Genomic DNA, 21047 nt, shown 5'->3' on the forward strand with positions numbered 1-21047 from the left:
CTGGGTGCTTTTTGGTGGCTGAGGTAAACTGCTGCTGGTGCTGATGCATGGGTTGGGTTTGCCCTCTTGGCTCCAGCCACAGGCATGGGCATCCCCTTGTACATGCTGGCCATTTTAAAATCTGCCCTGCAGATTTGGCAGCAAGCGAACCAGTTTCTATTATGGAAACAGCTTTATAATATAAACAGGGTATTAGTGGCTGTGTGCTATATTGCACCAGTAGTCAACTGAGGCTTAAAGTATTTCCAGCACTGCACGCCTGAGATCTTAAATCGAGACATGCAGGTGTGGTTTGAGGATGGTAGAGTGGTATGATGATGTCACCATACACACGCAATAACATCTCCTGTTACCTGGTGATAGTTTAGCTGAAAGACAAATTCTGATTACACTCCTTGGCTGCCCTTACACTGTGCTGATGTTGGTCTTGTACTGATCGAGGAGGTGAGATTGTATCCTGGTTGATTACAGTAGAGGGTCTAAATGACAAACTTTACTCCAGAGGTGCCTGAATTTAGGTCACTGCAACAAACACTTTGTGGTGTTTGGGAGTTTGGAGCTAGTTACGTGGTCACTTAAGTGGTGAGTACTGCAAGTAACGTGTAGTCTGTTTTTAACCTTATTCTGTAGAGAGCTCAGGGCTTCAAATGGTTGAGAAAGAGATTGATTTTGCTTGTGTATAACCTGGCAGTAGGACAGACTATTGTTCCATCTGCGTGTGGAAAGGAAACAGTGGGGTACTGTGGCTTCTAAGCATGCCAAGGTCTGAGAACGAGTGTCGGCCGTATTTATTATTCATAGTGTGTTGTGAGCCTGTGTCCGTTCCCTTGGGGAGATCGCTGCTTCTGTACTCAATGTACTGACATGTGCCATTTTTAATGAGCGTAACCTTAGTCCAAGTTCTGACTCTCTTCCAAGACAGCCAGTCAATCTGTCAGGCCTGGGCTAAGCAGATTAGCTATTGAAAAGTAGGTTAAATATTGTATTTGTAAGAAACCGTAATAAGGGCTGAGATCTTTGAAGGAGCTCTTCTCTGCACTGCTTATGGAAGACTAGAACAGACTGTGGCACCATGATCAAATCAAGCTGGTTCTTTGTCAAATTCAAGTATGTGGAAAAGGTAACAAACTGTCCTCAGTTTTACATCGTTTTCATGTTAAAGCTAGTAGCAAATTTTAGCAAATTTTCTTTTAAACAGCACGTGCTTTGAATACCTTTTAAGGTTACTTCTGGTAATTTGTAACTGTAATGGTGACACTAGTTAACCAGTGCTGTCTGTTAAAGAGCAATTTGTTAGCTTCAGTGTTGGACAACTTTTAAAAAGCCTGCATATCTCAAATCACCAGGCTTTGTATTGGTAGTCTGAATAGCAAGCAGCAAATAGTATAGGGGGGAAAGGGGGTTAATTTGTTCCAAGTTACTACAATAAGATTTAAATAACCCATTACTGAGTTTACTTCAGATCTGGTGCTGTGTAATGTAAGGTAGAAAACTATATATTCCATAGGTGTAAAATACCTTTGTACATCTGCATCTCTAACTTGCTTTGGTTTTGAATACTTGATGAGGAATGCAATGTGGTTTTTTAATGCATTGTACAAACTAGTTATTATTCTAAAAGTCCTGCTGTGCTGAGCTGTAATGCAGTAACTTTGAAGCCTTTGCTATTTCTATTGGTAAATGATACGCTGTGAGTCTGTTTTCAGACTCTGACAGTGCAGGAATGTATATGTGTTTATTTTGGAGTTGCAGATTAGTTATGCAGGTGCTGAATAAGAACAGAGTACTGTAGAATATTCTGGGAGTAAAATCTCCTTCAAAAAATATCAGTCCAGTAATGGGCTTTAATAGAATGTCTGCATAATAATAAAAGGATTAATGTTTGAATTAAATTTACATTTCTCTTGGCCCTCATTTCTTCAATCCCCCCGTTGCTGTATCGCTGACTGCTGTTAAAATGGATAACAGCGAGGAATTTCCCAGCTGGTGACTTCCATCGTGCAGGCCAGTTATGTTATAGTTACAGTAACTTCATTGTTAAGCCTTTGAGGACTATAGTAGCACTTTGTACCAGAATAAAAGGTTATGGAGATTTCAAGTTTAGAGAATAGTATAAATTAATTTCTGAAAATATGAGTTCCAAACAAAAACTGCTCTCCGTATTTTATCACTTAACTGACCCAAGTAAACTGTAATCTGGTGGGGTGACCTTCACAATTGTGATAATTGGAGATGAAGCCTGCAAATGAGTGGGGTTGTGATACAACCATAGACACTTCTGAGAAAACAGCTTTGGTGTTGAGGCATTTTATTTTTTTTATCCCAGTCTTTCTTTTAATATCATTGTAACAACTTTTATTCAACCATGATATTTAGCTTTTGATATTTATTTTGATTCCTTGCCAATTTGTTATATTTTTAAATAACTCTGGGCTGTGAACGACTTGACTCGAACAGATGAACATTTCACTGCTTCCAATCTGTTGTGACCCCATCACCCAGTGATCAGGAGTGGGAACCCTGGCTGATTTCCCCTCTCTCTAACCCAGGGGTCACTGGACAGTGATCAGGAGCAGGAACCCTGGCTGATTTCCCCTCTCTCTAACCCAGGGGTCACTGGACAGTGATCAGGAGCAGGAACCCTGGCTGAATTTTTTCCTTTCCGGTGCAGACTCAATGGGCTGAACGGCCGCCTTCTGTGCTGTACTATTCTAGAATTCTATCACTGGCTATTGAGGCTGAATTTATACTACACTCTTTGAAGATTGAAATTGGCCTTCTGGGGTTTGGGGTGGTGATGTCTTGCACCTCAGGACTTTGATGTGCTCAGTAGTCCTTCAAATTATAGTGCCACTTTTACCTTGACGTGCACATAATACCTCCTTATTTGGGCAAAAGTATCAGTATGAATGAGGCATGACTTCTCCAATAACTTTTATTTTTCTTTCCCCCTCTGGGGAAGTGACAAGTTTTAGTGCCTTCATTTGATGCAGTCAAGTTTGAGAGCTAGGTATCTGGGGAATTGCAGAAGTGAAGTCTCACAATATCACTCAACCCAGTGTGAAACAATGCACCTATCCCTTGTGCCAATCCAGATTTCTCCAAAGCATTGTCAGATGTACAGGTAAACTGAACAATTATGTAATTAAGTGCCTTTATTGCTTTCCAGGGTCCTAATTGAGTTGACGTATGTTGCTTTATTCTTGTCAGTCTTGACTCAGTGTGAGAACTCTTGAGTCAGAATGTCGTGGGTTCAAGTCCCACTCCAGAGACTTGAGCACATAATCTAGGCTGACACTCCCAGTGCAGTAATGAGGGAGTGCTGCACTGTCAGAGGTGATGTCTTTTGGATGAGACGTTAAACTGAGGCCCTGTTAGACATGAAAGATCCCACGACACTGTACAAAGAAGACATGGGGAGTTCTCCCGATTTCCTGGCCAATATTTATCCATCAACTAGTATCACTAAAAAAAAATTATCTGGCCATTTATCTCATTGCTGTTTGTGGGAGCTTGCTGTGGGCAAATTAACTGCCATGTTTCCTACATTACAAAAGTGACTGCACTTCAAAAGTACTTCATTGGCTGTTAAGTGTTTTCGGACATCATGAAAAGCATTATATCAGTGCGAATTCATTCCATCCTTAGGTTTCTTGTTACCTCAGTTCTCCTATGCTTGTTCATGTAGAATTGCACCCATCATGTTAATTCACACAGTAATAAATAAAATTAGAATATATGAAAGCACAAAACACACTGATAATCTAGCAGTTTAATTACAGATGCATTTTAGAGAATCTGGGTAAAAAAATTCTGATTATCGTACTTGTGTACAGTGAACTTCTGTTTTTTCTATGGATTGCTGTAATTGCAGATATAGAAATTAAGATAAGTTGGAACGTATGGAAAATATTGCTAATATGAATTGTGACGTTCACTGTTCATTTGATCAAAGAAGCAAATGATTAAGAGGGTATGTTAATAAATGGGATCATTGAATAGGTTCAGATAAATCATAGAAAAACCATTGAATTTTGCAGTACAGAATGGAACCACTTGCTCCATCATGTCTGTGCTGGCTCTTTGCTGTACCAGTCCAAAATTAATTCCATTGCATTGCTCTTGTCCCATAACGTTGTATCTTCCTCTACTTTAAATGTTTAACTATTCGTCCCTGAAAAGATGTGATGGTCCCTACCAATGAAAACCCTGCAGGAAAAACCGCTAAGAGAACAACAATATTTTGAATTCCCAGCTTTTGTTATTGAGGGCTTCCATAAGAAAAAGCTGATTGTTCTACAATAAAGCAGTCAGCCACTTGTACCCAGCATGTAAGCCAATGTTACAGTGACCCATTTGGTGATACCATTGTTTCTGTGCTATGTGGAGATAACTGTTCAAACTAGGTCTCTGTAGGGAAGTGGTGATAATATTTGTCCAGTTATGCCCCAATTAACTGTTCAATATGCTATTCGGATCCACAATTAGAAAATTCCTGACTTGTTTTGCAGCACATTCTAGCAGAGCGAAATGAAAAGCCATATAAAGGTATTGCATCTGGAGGTGCTACTTTTTTTTTAAGTGCCACTTGAACGCGCGTCAATTACAAGAGAAATGCAGGGAACAGCACCAACCACTGTACATGGCCTTCTTTGATCTCACAAAGGCCTTCGACACTGTCAACTGTGAGGATTATGGAGTGTCCTCATCAAATTCGGCTGCCCTCAAAAGTTTGTTACCATCTTCCGCCTGCTTCACGACGACAGGCAAGTCGTGATCCTGACCAACGGTTCCACCACAGACCCAATTCACGTACGGATCGGGGTCAAGCAAGGCTGTCATCGCACCAACGCTCCTCTTGATCTTCCTTGCTGCAATGCTCCATCTCACCCTCAGTAAGCTCCCTGCTGGAGTGGAGCTAATTTACAGAACAAACGGGAAACTGTTCAACCTCCGTCGCCTCCAGTCCAGATCCAAGGTTGTCCCATCCTCTGTCGTCGAATTACAGTATGCAGACGACGCTTGCGTCTGCGCTCACTTGGAGGTTGAACTCCAAACCAGCGTCAACACCTTCACCGAAGCATACAAGAGCATGGGCCTTACACTAAACATCCGTAAGACAAAGGTCCTCTACCAACCTGCCCCCGCCACACACTACTGCCCCCCAATTATCAAAATCCACGACAAGGCCTTGGACAACACGGACCACTTTCCATACCTCGGGAGCCTACTGTCAACAAGGGCAGACGTCAAGTCCAACACCGCCTTCAGTGTGCCAGTGCAGCCTTCAGTCGCCGGAGGAAGAGAGTGTTTGAAGACCAGGACCTCAAACCCGGCACTAAGCTCATGGCCTACAGAGCAACAGTGATACCCATCCTGCTGTATCCCTCAGAGACATGTACCATGTACAGCAGGCACCTCAAAGCACTGGAGAGGTACCACCAACGCTGCCCCTGCAAGATACTGCAAATTCATTGGCAGGATAGGCGCACCAACGTCTGTGTTCTCGCTCAGGCCAACATCCACAGCATCGAAGCTTTGACCACGCTCGATCAGCTCCGATGGGCGGGTCACAATACAAGACTCCCAAAACAAGCGCTCTACTCGGAGCTCCGACAAGGCAACAGAGCCCCAGGTGGGCAGAGGAAACGCTTCAAGGACACCCTCAAAGCCTCCTTGGAAAAAGTGCAACATCTCCTGACACCTGGGAATCCCTGGCCCAAGACCGCACAAAGTGGAGGAGAAGCATCCGGGAAGGCACTGAACACCTTGAGTATCTTCACTGGGAGCAAGCGGAAGCCAAGCGCAAGGAGCGCACGTCAACCCAAGCACCCCACCCACCCGCCCCTTCAACTACCGTCTGCCCCACCTGTGACAGAGACTGTAGGTCCCGCATTGGACTCATCAGTCACCTGAGAACTCATTTTTAATGTGGAAGCAAGTCATCCTCGGTTCCGAGGGACTGCCTAAGAAGAAGAATTTTCCCCAATTTTTTTTTCCGAACTGATTGTAGTTTCAGGTAATTGGGAAGTTCTCAAACATTGACATTTGGGCAAACGTCAGGTGAGAGAAGAGCCCTGGATGTTTAACACGACAGCTTGAATCCTTTAAATAAAGGGGCTGTATTTTAACAGGAATTGTCTCCCTACAGAGGTTGTTATGATCGTTTGTTTACAGTTAACATCATTGTTGACTACACTAACCCAGTATTTATGGCCCTGGATTAAAGTTGCCTGAGATATATCTGTAATTAAATTGGTTAAGTAGTATCAATTAGAGTTGTTTTGTGCCTTCATATATTGTAATTGTATTTCCCTCTGTTGGGATTGAACTAACTAACTTGACGCACATTGGGATAGGTTACTCATTGCTTCAGTTCTGTATCATTTCACCGAGGACAATACCACAGAACATTCCCGAGAATATAACAGCGTAAGTTAACTCAGCTGGGACTTTGGAAAGTGTCTTGGCGCCTACTTGTGCAATAATTTAGTTTACTTCTGCATCTGGCAGTGCTTCAGAGCGAATTGAACTGCGACAAATGATTGTTTTCTAATTGCTGTTCTGTGAACAGAGGTGTCATTTCAGACTATTTTGACTCCTACAGTGACATAACTGCATTGGAATTTTGACAAATTATTTTAAAAGAGAAAATATGTTTTGAAATCTGAAGTATAAATCTGTTACTCCAAGGGGTTGAAGTGTGCCCTCCTGGGCATTGCCCATTTGTTGCAGGAAGTGAGACAGTTGGCACGTCTCATGGACAAATACTTAGACACTATGGTAACATATATATTAATTCTCTTTTTTCAAATGAAGATTGCAATCAAAATATGCCAGGATTCCTGTTAAAATGTATTGGCCTGTTGAAAATACACAGCAAGCAGGTCCTTCAGCATCTGAAAAGACAGGTTAACATTTTGGCTTGAAACCTACATCAAACTATGGCCATTTCTCAAGCCTTCACAATCTGGTCATCAAAGCCCAGGCAGCTCGGGTCTGTTTTTGTTAATCTCGTTAGCTGATTTGCCTTGTTTGAATTTCTTGGGCTGGAAGGCTTGAGAAGTGCGGTCTTAACTTTGGCATTAGGGCAGACATTAGGTGAGAGAAGAGCCCTGGTGGATAAATCCTAAATCAGAGCATCAAGATTTGTTACTTTCAACAACTTCACAAGTGGGTAAATTAATGTAAAGATTAAATTAATTTTTTATAAGTGGCCTGCAATGTTGTATGGCGTACACTTAGGTGGCCCATGAAGACAAGATGCTTGTGGAAATCTCTACCACACAAGGCAGTTTAGGCCAATTCATTAAATATATTCAAGAAGGAGTTAGATATATTTCTTAAGGCTAAAGGGATATGGGGAGAAAGCAGGGACAGGGTACTGAATTTGGATGATCAGCCAGGATCTCATTAAATGGCGGAGCAGGCTCGAGGGGCCGAATGGCCTACTCCTGCCCCTATCTTCTATGTTTCTATGACACTGCGCCCAAAGCATTAAGCTTTGTTTTCAGATGGTAATGGATCCTGCTGTGTATTTCCAGCATTTTCTCTTTTTATTTGAACCTTCTCCAACATTTGCAATTTAAAAAAAATCTGTGTTGGCCTTTTGTTTTGTGCTAGGCTTCATTCATTAACTGTGGGTGTAAATTTATCTTTGGTATCATCAAAAATGACTCTACACATTAGGAAATAGTGTGGGTGTCTTAATTAAGGACTGCAGCATCTGTGGCATCTCTGTTCCAGCTATAGGTTCGGATTACCAAACTGCCAACGCCACAAAGAAAATACCAGATTTTGCATATACTGGTCTGAACTACAAAAAGTCTACATTCAAAAAATTAATGCATGCAGATACAGAGGGAGCAAAATGTATTTGTGATCTATACAGAGAATGATGAGGTTAACTTGCAAAATTATTCCTTGATTCATTGCTGAAATGAACAGGCTACACAGCTTAGGCAGGATAACGAGGGTTAAGAGTGGCCAAGCAAATTTGTGAGGTATAGGTTTGTTACTTGGGTGAACTAGGATGATGGTGCCGCACCACATGCTTTCTTCACATGGTTGATACTTCCAATATTTACACTGAATTATATTGTCGTCATTCTGCTCATTTGCTTGTCCTCGCGTAAATATTCCTCTATGCAATAAAAATTTATTCAAAATGCTAATTTAATACAGAGTAATGAAGTGAAAGACACATTTTACTTTGCAGACTCTCCATTGTACAGAGGCGAACTCATAATATTTTCCAGTTCTTTGTAGCTACATTTGCTGGGGGAGAAGGAAACTAAAGCAGAATTATCTTGTAACTCGTAGCCCAGAATTTAAGGCTGTAGAAATGTAGGTTTTAAAAGCTTAACAAGATGATATAACAGATTAATTTTTTTCTTTTACCTGCGGTGGATGAACATAAGAAATAGGAGCAGGAGTCGGCCATTTGGCCCTTCGAGCCTTCCGCCATGCAATAAGATCATGGCTGATGAGGAAAACGGTATTTATTTGAGTGAGGAAAAAAGTATTTATTTGCTCTGTCTTTTTAAAAGAAACAAATCCAAGATTATTATCTAGCTTGTGTTTGTCACCCAGAAATCCTGATTGGCCCAAATTTACCAGGAAGCAATTAAAAACACATCACTATCTCTGAACCCATCTCTCAAACTTTTCCAAATCCTTTCAGTAACCATGTGCTCCCCTACCTCAGTACCCCACTTGTTAACGATGCAACCCCTGACCTGCAATGAATAATACCATGGGTGATCTGCTAGAATATATCAATGTCGTCTTTCAATTGCATGCCTGTCATTCATCACGTTATATATTAGATGCTACATATCAACTGTCACACTTTGTTACGCAACACCGTGAACAGCAACAAATCACAACAAGCTTGACAAAGCCGGTTGCATTATGCTCGTTTTTCCAATAACCTGGCCCTCAATGAATTAAGAGCCAGGGATTTATAAGCAGTTGTCAATGTACAAAAACTTCCCTCTACAATTAGGATCTAATTGACCTCAAGTTGTGACGATTTAGTCTACAACCCCATCGGACTAGTCACCTTAAAGCGACACCTCATGTTAGCAACTAAACATCACAACCGTGCTACAGGGGGATGAACTAATGTAAAATCATTATGCTGCTATGTTAATGATGTATGAAGATTTTACCAACGAAAAAAGTGTTCACAGTAGTCCCTTTTATAATGGGATGCCACAAACTCTCTTCTGGGACCAATGGTTATTTTTTTTTGGCTGTGTTGGTATTTCCACTGCTGTGTCACGGATGTATAATCTACACAGGCACTCCATGCATATCGCATTTGAATCAGTAAGAATACGCAGGATGAGTTCTTGCAATTCTCCTATGTTGATAGATTTGTATGGGAAAAAAATACAGGCCTGTATGTAGTTAAGATTTCACAACTAAACTCCTCACCATTTGGCTGACCTCTCGATTAGGGGTACTGCAATCTCTGCGCTTTTGAGGCTGGACGTGGAAACGTGGCATTTTCTTGATTACCCTTGGTTTCTGGTGATCCTGATAGCTTTCAAGTATTTCCTGATTATTGTGATTTCTTTGTTAACAGGAGATTACGAATACACTTGCCTGAGTAGTAATACTAGCGGTGTGTTGTCGGAACCACCTAAGAGATTACAAGGTTACAGTTCTGTTGTTTCACAGGTGCAAGCCTGAGTGTTTAACACATTCTTTGTTCGGTAAGTAGCCTGGCTTCAGTGACACTCGTTTTGTGATGCAGCTAGAAATTAACCAATGCAGCATGGCAGTGGAACTCACCTGATTGCATCAATGAACTGTTCAGGACTGCTCTTCCTCCATATCAAATTGTAAGCACACTGAACATAAAAGTGAATTTGCCAGGTATTTTCCCAGTACAGTACTCACTGCAGAAATCTCTATAATGTGAGTGAGTGTTGCACCGAGACTACTAACAATATCTTATCTCACAAAAGCGAAGTTCCTAAAACATATTTGCGCAAAATCTCTAACCATGTAACAACTACCAGACTCTCCTGGGAATGCCTTCCCATGTCACCACTTGGTTAGAAAATAGGGTATCATTTGTTATTGTCATGGTGTCAGAAGTTTGGATAATAGTTGAGGCCATATAATGTTGTCGGTGTATTTGGTTAACCGTGATCAGTGAGAAGACAGCTGCAACATGTACGAAGGCTTTAACTTAAATTGAATCCTACAGCTCTGACATCTGGGGTGGGTAAATTTCTCATAGCCTGTTGGTAGACAAATAATGGACTTTTCTTGCAGTGTTTTTCAACATGGCCATATCATTGGGCTAATGTATACCAGCAGCAAGATTACAGGCATGCATGGATGAAAGGTCATCTGGATATTAGTCTAGGGTACCCGTCTCATGGTAAAGTTGATGTTCAAGACCACAGATATGCGAGTTTTATGATAAAATAGACTGAATTGCAGAATTTAATCCTCAAAACACTGGTTAAAAATCCTAGAATCCAGTATAATAAAAACAGAATTAGACTTGTATCAGTATAAATCAGTATAACTGGGTAAAGTCATAGAATGCGATGCCCGAAACATCAGTATAAATCCCAAATCCCATGCAATAAAAACATAATTTGACTTAGTCACCTCTAAGTTGGTGGCCTGAGTAATAATGCATGAAGTTAGACCTTCTAGAACTCCTAACATTATTTTGTCACTACACTATTATGAGGGAAAGTTTGAGCGAACTGGTCAGGATTCAGAAGGTGTAGAATGAAGTGTATTAAAGGTGATAGGGAGACATCATTCTACTCCCTTCAATGTAGCAATATTCTGCAGGAATTCGCGCAAGCAAAAAATCTACAATGTGAAGAGTCAGGACATTGGTGCCCCACGTAGCTCCTTAATGAGAGAGAGAATACTAATAGTGTTTGTCCTGGCCGATATTTATCTCTCAACCACCATCATTGAAAAAGGCAGATTATCTGGTCATTTATCTCATTGCTGTTCGTGGAACTTCCCTGTGTGCAGATTGGCTGCCATGTTTCCCTGCATTACAACAGTGGCGACACTTCAAAAGTACTTAATTGGCTGTGAAGCACTTTGAGACATCCTGAGGCTTGGGAACACACTATATAAACGCATGTTCTTTTAGGGTTACCCTAAAATGTATTGTAACCTCAAATTGAACTGCCAAAGAACGACACACGCAGCTGATGGTTGGCTTTTTTATTATCAAATTGGCATGTAGTCTTCGTCGTTTTCAAAGAATTAGATTTGCGATTTCACTTTTCTCGAACAGATTTTGATCTGATTCAGGTCTGCTGCAAACTCTCTTTTGTCAGCTCTTCCAAAGTGATTGCCTTTTGAGGAACAAATATATTGTCTATGTAGATTCACCTTTTGACATGGTAGTGAAAATATTGGCATCAAGATTAGAATGCAGTGTTGTGTATAGAGTTTATGATGAAGGCGAAGACTGGTGTAATCTTCAATCCTAATTTTCTTGAAGATTAAGGATTACTCCCAGTGCCTGCCTCTAACGGACATACTCACGATTTATTCTCTTTTCAAGTTTATATCGTTTGCTCCATAAGCTAATATACTCAGGAGAGGCTCACAGAAATCCATTTTTTAAATTCCTTGTGTGAGAATGTAAATTTAATTTTAACTCATTTTGTAATTAACTTTTTGCGCCAAATGCTGTTTAAGATCTACACTACCACAGGAGTCTTTGTGAACTTATTTTCAAGCAGTGGCTGAGAATGTTGCTGGAAGATTGGATGCTGCTTTTCATCTAGCTTCAATACTGAGCCAGGTGTTAAGTAGAACCAAAATCTTACTTCAACAACAAATTATAATCCTAACAGGCAGTCCAGTTAAATTTTTTAGGAAATGATTAAATTGTGATAATTTTAAGCATACATTTTTAGATTAAGATCTATTCATTATTTGATTTAATGGGTATAAATACAATATTTGTGAGCAATTGCATTCTTTTAAGGAGTTCGTATGAAATATGCTATGATACAAAATCTAACTTATCAGCAAATTCAGTTTTATATTTAAAATAATCTGGTTTAGGACTGTTTAAAGAAGCTAGGGTACATTTACTCTGGCAAAATTATGGTAGATGAATAATTAATGATTTGCATTTGTAATGGTGGGAAGGTATTATTAGCCATAAAACTATATACTTAAAACTCTCGTCATAAGCACAGTATGTTAATTTGAAATTGCTGTGATTTGGAAATTCAGTAACCAAAACACTGCAGGTGCTGTTTTGGCTATGTATAAAGTCACATATGTAATAAGACATGGGATTACAAAGCAGACTTTGTGAACTATGGTTACAGAGGAATAAATTATGAGAAATAATTTCACAAATGCTGAAGCTTGAATGTGATTTTCTTTGCAATCTTAAAAAAAAATCAATTAAAGAAAATCATGCTTTTTGGTTAGCTTTTGCAGGTTTTCAGTTTTTGAATCCGAATACTAGGGCTTTTTAAAAATTCCCATCACCCTCAAAAGCAGTTTTATACATATCGCAAGTGTTTTTTTTAATTCATTCTCGGGAAGTGTCGCTGACCAGGCCAGCATTTATTGCGCATTCCTAGGTGAGCAGCCACCTTGAACCGCTGCAGTCCGTGTGGTGAAGGTGCTCCCACAGTGCTATTAGGTCGGGAGTTCCAGGATTTTGATCCAGCGACGATGAAGGAACGACGATATATTTCCAAGTCCGGATAGTGTGTAACTTGGAGGTAGTAATGTTCCCATGCGCCTGCTGCCCTTGTCCTTCTAGGTGGTAGAGGTCACGAGTTTGGGAGGTGCTGTTGAAAGTGTATTAATACTTGTAGTTCTGTTTAAAGGCAATTTGAAAAAGGTTAAATTTTAATGATCTAACCATTGCGTAAGTGTTCAGAATTCACGTGTTCACAGGAGTGCTTTGTCTCTTAGTTGAAGTGTTCCCATGTGTATTTTCCCATTTCACACTATGTGCACTGAAGTGTTTAAGTACATCCTCAAAACTTCGCTGAAGTATGCGAGACACTTACTATGTCAAAATGATGTATTGTGTCTCTGAAATGAGAAATGAGACCTTTTGAAGCTGTCAGTGTGAGGGAGGGGTATCTGTGGACAAATACTGAAAGTAAATTTCCCAGTATCGTTTCTTGTAATTTTGAATGTTTTAAGGTTTTGGTTTTGACTTTCACTGTGGCCCCTTTCTTAAACTAATCAAGTTGGACAATTTTGTTGCTTAATTAATTTTATTGCATTGGCAGCAGGTTATGTACATTGTTAATTTGAGTTTTTCTCTGGCTATTTTTGTGTAGTGGGGATTTTGTTTTGTACTGTTTGTTTCACCGATATTTGTAAGTAGCCGCAGACACGTCTGCTTGGTTTGTCTAATAACAAGAGCCTTCTATCTCCATTATAATGCCTTTTCATGCAGGCTTGCATTCTGCATACGCATGTCTTCCCAAATTGGGCCAGTTGTACTGGCCAATCAGACGTATTGAAGTGCCTTTGAGGCTACATGCACATGTGTTCCCTGTCTCTGTGTGCAAGCATGTTTTGTCCATTTCTGGTGTTCTTTTGGTGTTGTGAAGGTGAGGGAAATGTTAGTTATATCTTAATCATGTTTTCCTAGACAGATGACTTCATTCTTAATTACATACATATTTTGGTATGCATTTACTGAATATAGAAACCTGTTGTTCATTTGACCAGACTACCTTATGTAGAGTAAACTCCTGCAAAAAATAACATTACTGTTTCTAATGGTGAATGAACAGGAGATTCTATTACAAGAACAAAACAAATGATTAGAAAATCATATTCTCCTTTAATCGCGTTAACTGTATTGAGATTCTGGTAATGGATTAAGTGTGAAAAAGCAGTAGTGGTTTTGTTTGAAACTGGCTTTGAGTTTGAGACTCTACACTGCACATTTAGTTCTACTCGTGGAACTTGTGGCATGAAACCGTTCCAAACCTATCGTATAGTGGGGGAGGCTAGGAGCAGTACTGTATAAAGATGGGATGGATACACACAAACTATAAATATACTTTTCATCAGCCACCTTTCTGAACTATTTTTGGTCCATTATTATAGCTTAAGTTTTAAGCTGGCTTTAGCTTTAAGCAGTCGTTGTTGTTGGCGGTGATCCTGCCCAACACAAATAAGTGCAGCAAGCATGAAATCTGACCCTCCATGTGTTTCACTGGGTCAGTGCCAACATGTGCTAAGCAAGTATTCTTGGAAGTGATGACATAGTGTTCTAACATGATGATACTGCTGCCATACTGAAATACTAGTTTAAGAAAAACCACGGTAGTCAGAGTTTGACTGATTGCAACACTGGATATGGCAGTAGGATAGAGAGAATATTAATCTCACAGTAGCAATAACTTGAGGTCATAGAAGATAGGAGCAGGAGTAGGCCATTCGGCCCCTCGAGCCTGCTCCGCCATTCAATGCGATCATGGCTGATCATCCAATTTCAGTACCCGGTCCCTGCTTTCTCCCCATACCCCTTGATCCCTTTAGCCTAAAGAAATATATCCAACTCCTTCTTGAATATATTTAATGAATTGGCCTCTGCTGCCTTCTGTGGTAGAGAATTCCACAGGTTCACCACGCTCTGGGTGAAGAAATTCCTTCTCATTTCTGTCCTAAATGGCCTACCCCTTATCCTTAGACTGTGACCCCTGGTTCTGGACTCCCCGACCATCGGGAACATCCTGCATCTAGACTGTCCAGTCCTGTCAGAATTTTATAAGTTTCAATGAGATCCCCTCTCATTCTTCTAAACTCCAGCGAGTATAAGCCCAATCGTCCCAATCTCTCCTCATACGTCATTCCTGCCATCCCAGGTATCAGCCTGGTGAATCTTCGCTGAACTCCCTCCATGGCAAGAGCATCCTTCCTCAGATAAGGCGACCAAAACTGCACACAATACTCAAGGTGTGGTCTCACCAAGGCCCTGTACAACTGCAGCAAGACATCCTTGTTCCTGTACTCAAACCCTCTCGCTATGAAGGCCAACATACCATTTGCCGCCTTAACCGCCTGCTGCACCTGCATGCTTACCTTCAGCGACTGGTGCACAAGGACACCCAGGTCTCGTTGCACTTCCCCTTCTCCCAATCTATTGCCATTCAGATAATAATCTGCCTTCCTGTTTTTGCCACTAAAGTGGATAACCTCACATTTATCCACGTTGTATTGCATCTGCCATGCTTTTGCCCAATCACCCAACCTGTCCAAATCATCCTGGAGTTTCTCGGCATCCTCCTCACAGCACACACGCCCACCCAGCTTTGTGTCGTCTGCAAATTTGGAGATATTACATCTAGTTCCCTCGTCTAGATCGTTAATATATATTGTGAATAGCTGGGGTCCAAGGACCGATCCCTGCGGTACCCCACTAGTCACTGCCTGCCACTCGGAAAAAGACCCGTTTATTCCAACTCTTTGCTTTCTGTCTGCCAACCAGTTCTCTATCCAAGTCAATACCTTGCCCCCAATCCCATGTGCCTTAACTTTACACGCTAACCTCTTATGCGGGACCTTATCAAAAGCCTTCTGAAAGTCCAAATATACCACATACACTGGTTCTCCCTTATCTATTTTACCAGTTATATCCTCAAAAAATTCCAGTAGATTAGTCAAGCATGATTTACCTTTTGTAAACCCATGTTGACTTTGTCCAATCCTGTCACTGTTTTCCAAGTGCTCTGCTATTACATCTTTTATAATGGACTCTAGCATTTTCCCCACTACCGACGTCAGGCTTACCGGCCTGTAATTCCCCGTTTTCTCTCTACCACCTTTTTTGAATAGTGGGGTTACATTAGCTACCCTCCAATCCATGGGTACTGTTCCAGATTCCATCGAATGTTGGAAGATGACCAGCAATGCATCTACTATTTCTAGGGCCACTTCCTTAAGTACCCTAGGATGTAGATTATCAGGCCCTGGGGATTTATCGGCCTTCAATCCCATCAATTTCCCTACATGCTGTGGAACAAAAAATCTGGACAAGCCACTTTTATCACAAGAACACATTGTCATATTGATTTGTTTATCTCTTATTTTTCTTAAGCAGCAACCATGCAGGCTTCTATCCCAGGGTTGGCTGATTTTCTTCCTTGCCAATTTTCTACCGTCTCCTCCTTTTCTGAGCTCTTATTTCCAAGGATGGCAATTACCATCTGGTACTTTGCCAAGTGGGCATTATTCATATTGGAGCCTTGATCGCGAGTGGTGGTAGGCAAGTTGACCACACTAGGCATCACTATCGAGTCCAATCTTGTCCTCTCATAACATATACTCACACTCACACCCTAACGGAAATCAGCCAACATAGCACATTAGGCATCAAATCTGAGAGCCTCCTGGTTTGTATGAAAAGAAAGACTTAAATTTATATAGAGCCTTTCACGACCACTGGATGTCACAAAGTGCTTTATAACCAGTGAAGTACTTTTTTTGAAGTGTAGTCACTGTTGTAATGTAGGAAATCTATCTGTTGTAATGCATGAGTCACCTAAGGTGCTCTGTGTCCACTAATGTGGAATTGGCAGAGCAAAGTTCTCGGCTAATTTTAAGATTTTCTTTAAGAAATAAACTTGATTGATTCTGTGTAATTTCTTTTTATTACTTTTATGTTCTACACTAGTTGCCTTTTCAAGGATTGATTTAAATATCTTTAAAGGACAGTCACTGCATGCTGTGGAACAAAAAATCTGGACAAGCCACATTTATCACAAGAACACATTGTCATATTGATTTTTTTATCTCTTATTTTTCTTAAGCAGCAACCATTGAATGTTGACTTTGTATTGCATTGATCCCGACATTGTATTATTGAAAGCTAACTTGCTAGCTCTCCATGTATTTATCTTTCACAGTCATAGCAACATAGGAATTGCTAGACGAAAAAAGACCAAGGTCCATCTAGTTCACCTTCTCTCATCCTGGTAGTCGCATGACACAACGATAATGGAGTTGTTGACGAATCACAGCAATCAATTAGTCTACAACAAACCCAGACATGAGGTGAGGAAAACCTCCAGTGGTGGAGACCATAGATCCAAAGTTACCTGTTCCTCCCAGGCATACTACACTTACCACACCTCATGTCTCACCTTGCTCATACACTGTACCCGACCGATTCTTGTTGCTATCACACACTTGCCTTCAGCCAAGAAGGTAGAAGGTGCGGCCAGAAAATGTCTTCACAGCTGCCATCAGTACTGCTTGCCCAATAAAAAGTTCAAATCTGCAAGGTAGGACTGGTCCTGCCAGATTTTCTTCCTCCAAATGTTTTCTGCACCAGTGTGCATCACCTTACATTTGTTATCTACCATTCATTAGGCAAGTTACTAAGTCTCTGAAGAATGTGGACTGAAACTGTTCTTCATGGTGGGCATAGTAAGGTGTTCTTCTGAAATTCAAGTTTGTAGGCAACATTAGTGAGACTGCTTTTACTGTTCCTTATGTTGGAGTTCTCAATGCTGCTCACATTTTTATTCTTGGCTTTTTATAGGATTACAATAAAATTAATAAAAACTATTAAATTACTTTCTTTCCCCTTCAGTTTAAAGTTATTTCAACTGCATCATTTTTAATTTGCAAAATAATTCAAATGTATGTACAGCTCCACTTCTAAATGAGCGTGAGTACACAGATGAAGTAAAGTTTCCAAGCATAAGTATGCTGGTACATAATTATAGACTGGTGGTACGGCCATATCTGATAACTGCATGAGCAAAGGCTGCCAAATTAAATACTACTTGCTACAAGTTGGCAGCAGGCAATGATGAGATAGGTCTAGGTTATAGTGGATGGAATGAATTAGACGAGGCTTAATGACAGGCATCATTGCAGAAGGAGTATGATAGATTGGCAGGAAATGAAAAACACTTTTCTGCGTCAGAGCCACAATCTAACAGAGATTGCTTAATTCATCTATAAGTTACTTGAGATTGGCATGTAGATTCTGAGACGAGGGTTACGGCAACCTTATACATGCCACGATATTGTCTTGGGGATGGGGAGTGTAGGCTCCTTTCTTGGAATAGCATGCTCTTTAAAACCACATAGAATCATAGAAACTTACAACACAGAAGGAGACCGTTCGGCCCGTCCTGCCTATGCTGGCTCTTTGAAAGAGCAGTCGTGCTTAGTCCCACTTTTTGTCCCTAACCCTGTAAGTTTCTCACCCTCAAGTACCTGTCCAACTCCTTTTATAAAAAAATTTAAAAAATCAGCTTACTCCACCTTTTTCAGGTAACGCGTTCCAGATCCCAACAATTCTGGGTGAAAAAATTTCTCCTCATCTCCCCTCTAGATCTTCTTGCCAATGATTTTGAATGTATGACCTGTTATAAATCTCATCATTCAAGAAACTACTCGTGAAATAACGCTGGACGGCCAGCTGGTGGCGCCGTCCAAGGAGTATAAATACTCTGGCGTCGGTCCCAGCTTGCTAGGGACATTTTGTAAGACAAGGATCTAGTGAAGTACAACTAGACCTCCATGTTCTGAAACAAGTTGATTAAAGCCTTACCAAGTGCGTAGTGAGTTTTATTACGTCAATACCTCTAGTTATTGGCCCACTCACCAGAGGGAATATTTTTTTCTTATTTATTCTATCAAAACCTCTCATCATCTTGAAACCTCTATTAGGTCACCTCTTAACCTTCTCTGTTCCAAGGAGAACAGTCTAACTTTTCCAACCTTTTCTCATAACTGAAGTCCCTCATCCTTGGTAACGTCCTGGTAAACCTCCTATGTAACCTTTCTAATGCCTTTTACATCTTTCCTGAAGTGTGGTACCCAGAATTGTCCACAATACTCCAGCTGAGGCATATCCATTCTAAATTATAGATTTTAATGAAGCATATTTGCACCTGTTAAATCATCAGTATCCTATTAGTGCTTTAATTATGTTTTAACTGGAAAACAGTGTTTAAACTATAGAAAAGTTAATGCACTTAAAGTTGTGCCAAAACTATTCTTGTTCCACTCTTAATTTATCTCTTCAAATTGCTCCCACCATGACTACCACAACCACCGGTGAAAGACCTGTAATAATTAGTACTTCAATCTAGTGTTACATTGTTCATAATGTCCTCTCCAGAAATGACCCAAGTTTGAAAGGAGAATCTATAATTGTACTGCTGGATGTTTCTCACAGTTCAAGTGGACATTGTATGAAAATTTTCACACACTTGCACTTTACTGAAAACAATTCCCACCATATACGGTATATTGTAATGGAAGAACTTTGAATCTATTCGAGATAGCATAGACTCTTTAACATGTTACTAACATACTAGATAATCCTCCGTGTTCCATTGTATTACAAGGAAAACTTTTCTATAATTTTTGACATTGGAACAAACCATTTGTAAGGAACAAGGAAAAGACAATGAAGGTATGCCTGATTCCTCCTCGTATATTGTATGGGGAAAATGTGGATTTGGCCATAACTAATTTCAGTGACCTCTCCCTGCTGATGTACTGTACTGACAGGCTTGTGGAGGCTGTTGAGTGATAATTCCCAGTACACTGAGCTCTTTCTTCAACTAATTAAAGATGTATTTGGAAAGCTCCCATCACTTTCATAGTCTGATCCAATAGGGCCAGATTTGTGTCCCCTGGCTTCAATGGCTCTAGTGTTGTCAACATTCCAGTGATCAAACTGTCTGTAAAAGTTAACAAGTGTTGGATTTACCGAAGGGTGTGCTGTACGTTCCCTCAGGATCCTGTTCAGACTCTCCCATGTATCTGGTCTCAGTGGGACAGAGCTTCATTTCATACTGCAAGTGAAGTGCTTATTCTGGTAATTCAAACGGACTTAATCTTTGATATGTCTAAAAATAATATTTAATATTGCATTGTTCAGTGATTAGTTTTTGCCGCTATTTTGTTTTAGATGTTTGGAGAGATTTGCAACGATTTTTAAAATATTTTCAAATCGGCTACACCATAAGTACATTTTGTCTCTGCTTTCTGATGGCTTAGTGAGTATAAGTACCACCTAGTGCAGCACTGAGCCATCCAGACCAGAAACGTCTTGGGGTCAGTTCTGTGAGTTAGCTGAGATCTGCTCAGGCAGCATTCAAACTCTTGGCGTTGACTTCAGTGCCCCTGGCTAAGGAGGGGAGTATTAGGAAGGGTTCCTGCTCCTGACTGGTATCCAATAGCCCATGCTGTAAAGTTAGCATGTGTTGATATTGGGTGAGTGTAGGAGAAGGCTTTGCTTGATGCCACACCCATAGTTGGCTCAGAATTATACATGCTACTAATAAATTGAATTTTAAAAGCGAATGTTGAGTGTGCATTCGTTCCAAATCAGTGAGTGATGGAATACTTCCTATTCATACCCAGTAACAGTAGTTATGATTCAAGCTTTTCCCCAACACTTAATTTGTGTTCACATAAAATAGAATAGCAGACCAAGTCTCTTGTATATGACATCAATGGGATAGTGCGTAGCCTATCGCACTCCAAATAGTGGTAAATGTCACACTGTCAGACAACTGTGTTCAGGCTAAAACTAATAGTCACATTTATTTATGATTATACAGAAGCAGGAAAACACAGCAATATACTAGCAGTATAATACTTGACTTACGCAATAAATACTTTTTCAAAAATGAGACATAGATATTAGTAAGTCTCAATAGCTTTTAAATGTGCATGTGTGATAACGCAACAAACTTTTATTAATGGAATAGGCACTGCACAGCAGGGAACTGCAGACCTCAAGGTTGCTGCCCTATTATGTTCTGTCATTACTTTAATGTTGAACAAAATGTATTTGAAGGTGAAGAGGATCCTTCTCAGTGGTTAGGTAGTTAATATCTTAACTATTTCTGGCACTTAAATAGTTAAGAGTTGGACGGTAGCTTCCTGGCCACCTGGTGGTCCATTTCTTTTTGACATCTTAGCAGCATTAACTAGATGGTGCAGCCATTAGAGATAATGAATTTTGTCTAGTCCCCCAAATGGCAAAATCTCATGTGGTACTGACCCAAACTTCA

General features: G+C 40.4%; 1 protein-coding gene across 15 annotated transcripts in view; it reads left to right on the top strand.

The window, feature by feature from the left end:
* fbrsl1 (fibrosin-like 1) overlaps nucleotides 1–21047 on the top strand; it is an 843225-nt gene that overhangs the window by 315693 nt on the left and 506485 nt on the right. Inside the window, exon 1 of one of the 15 annotated variants that reach the window (XM_086011943.1) lies at nucleotides 312–582. The exons of 13 other annotated variants lie outside the window; for them this stretch is intronic. Coding sequence is in view for 1 of the 2 variants with exons in the window: in XM_086011942.1 (XP_085868068.1) it covers nucleotides 8486–8497 (12 nt within the window). In the remaining variant the exon portion in view is untranslated. Of the gene's footprint in view, nucleotides 1–311; nucleotides 583–8470; nucleotides 8498–21047 lie in introns of those variants that run through there. One more of the 15 variants, XM_086011942.1, reaches the window with a different exon arrangement.

Source organism: Somniosus microcephalus, chromosome 19 (genome assembly GCF_052327205.1).
Source record: "Somniosus microcephalus isolate GS21.2 chromosome 19, FLI_Smic_1.0, whole genome shotgun sequence".
Classification (NCBI taxonomy): domain Eukaryota; kingdom Metazoa; phylum Chordata; class Chondrichthyes; order Squaliformes; family Somniosidae; genus Somniosus; species Somniosus microcephalus.